The 1,584-nt window shown below is 58.4% G+C and overlaps 1 protein-coding gene across 1 annotated transcript in view; it reads left to right on the top strand.

The window, feature by feature from the left end:
• The window catches only part of ETH_00040305 (uncharacterized protein), a gene marked incomplete at both ends in the record, with an annotated part of 2,158 nt that overhangs the window by 352 nt on the left and 222 nt on the right, over window positions 1–1,584 (top strand). The window contains one exon of the mRNA XM_013375393.1: window positions 3–1,584. Coding sequence (XP_013230847.1) covers window positions 3–1,584 — 1,582 coding nt within the window. The remainder of the gene's footprint in view (window positions 1–2) is intronic.

Here is a 1,584-nt window from a genome sequence, read left to right as displayed (position 1 = left end):
AGCCCCCCCCGGCTGCGGCGCCAGCCGCAGCAGGAGCAGCAGGAGCAGCAAAGGCAGCGGAAGCACGAACAGAAACCGAAGGAGCAGCAGGAGCAGCAGCAGAAGCAGAGAAAGCGAAAACACAAGCAGCAACAGCAGCAACAACAGCAGCTGCAGCAAGAGCAGCAGCAGCATCAGCAGCAGGTAAGCCTGGGGGACATGCAGCAGCATCAACAGCAGCAAAAGCAGCGCAGGAAAAAGCGGCGAAAGCAGCAAACGCAGCAACAGCAGCAACAGCATCAAAGGAATAAGGCGCAGCGCGATTCGGCTCAGCAGCAGCAAAGGCCGCAGCAGCAGCAGCGGCAGCAGCAGCGAAAGAAGCTCCAGCAGCAGCAGAAAACGGCGCAGCCGAAGCAACAGAGGACGAAGCAGCGAAAGCAGCAGCAGCAGCAGCAGCAGGAACAGCGGCAGCATGCCGCAGAGCAGCAGCAGCTGAAAGCAGAGCAGCAACCAGAGCAAACAGGTCAGCGGCTGCAGCAGCAGCAGCAGCTGCAACGAACAGAAGAGCAGCAGCAGCAGCAGCAGCAGCAGCAGCAAGAACATCCTGAAAAGGAGGTTGGGAGAAAAAGAAAGAAGAAACAGCAGCACCAGCAGCAGCAGCAAAAACAACGGAAGAGGCGTAAGGGAGACAATGAGGAGCAGCAGCAGCAGCAGCAGCAACGGAGGAAGCGTAAGGCAGACATTGAGCAGCAGCAGCAGCAACGGAAAAAGCGAAAGGGAGACGAGCAGCAGCAGCAGCAGCAGCGACGCAAGAAAAGTAAGGGAGACAAGGAGCAGCAGCAGCAGCAGCAACGCAAGAAAAGTAAGGAAGACAAGGAGCAGCAGCAGCAGCAGCAGCAGCAACGCAAGGAAAGTAAGGGAGACAAGGAGCAGCAGCAGCAGCAGCGGCGGCAACGGAAGAAAAGTAAGGGGGACAAGGAGCACGACCAGCAGCAGCAGCAGCAGCAGCAGCAGCATCAACGCAAGAAGAGTAAGGGGGACAAGAAGCAGCAGCAGCAGCAACGGCAAAAGAGGCAAAAGGGAATCAAGAAGCAGCAGCGAGGGCGAAAACGAAAGCAGCGGCCTGTCGAGGAAGAGCAGCAGCAGCAGCAGCAGCAGCAGCAGCAGCAGCAGGAAACAGGGGAAGAAGCAGCAGCACAAAGGAAGAAGGAGCGCAATCCAAAGCGATACCAGCAACAGCAGCAGCAGCAGCAGCAGAAGCAGCAGAAGCAGCAGCTCCTGGCTCTCTCGGAGCTGCAGCAGCAGCTGCGGTGTCTCAGGGGCCTCCGCTTCTTGCAGCCAGCAGCTCTTGCTGCTGCAGCACCTGCCTTGCTGCTGCAGCCGCTGCTGCTGCCTACCGAGGAGCAGCAGCAGCAGCTGCTGCAGCGAATGTGGGGCCAGAGCAAGCAGCTAGAATATTACAGTGCTGCCGCAGATAACAGCAGCAGCAGCAACGCTCTCTGCAGCCGCTGCTGCTGCAGCAACGCGTGGATTGCTGCTGTTCCTGCTGCTGCGATTCCCAGAGGGTTTGCATTTGCTGCAATCACTGTAATGCTTGAAGACCAG

Source organism: Eimeria tenella, genomic scaffold, assembly GCF_000499545.2.
Source record: "Eimeria tenella Houghton genomic scaffold, Eth_scaff2746, whole genome shotgun sequence".
In the NCBI taxonomy this organism is placed as follows: domain Eukaryota; phylum Apicomplexa; class Conoidasida; order Eucoccidiorida; family Eimeriidae; genus Eimeria; species Eimeria tenella.
The sequence above is the reverse complement of the archived record's forward strand: the minus strand, read 5'-3'. Positions and strand labels throughout refer to the sequence as shown.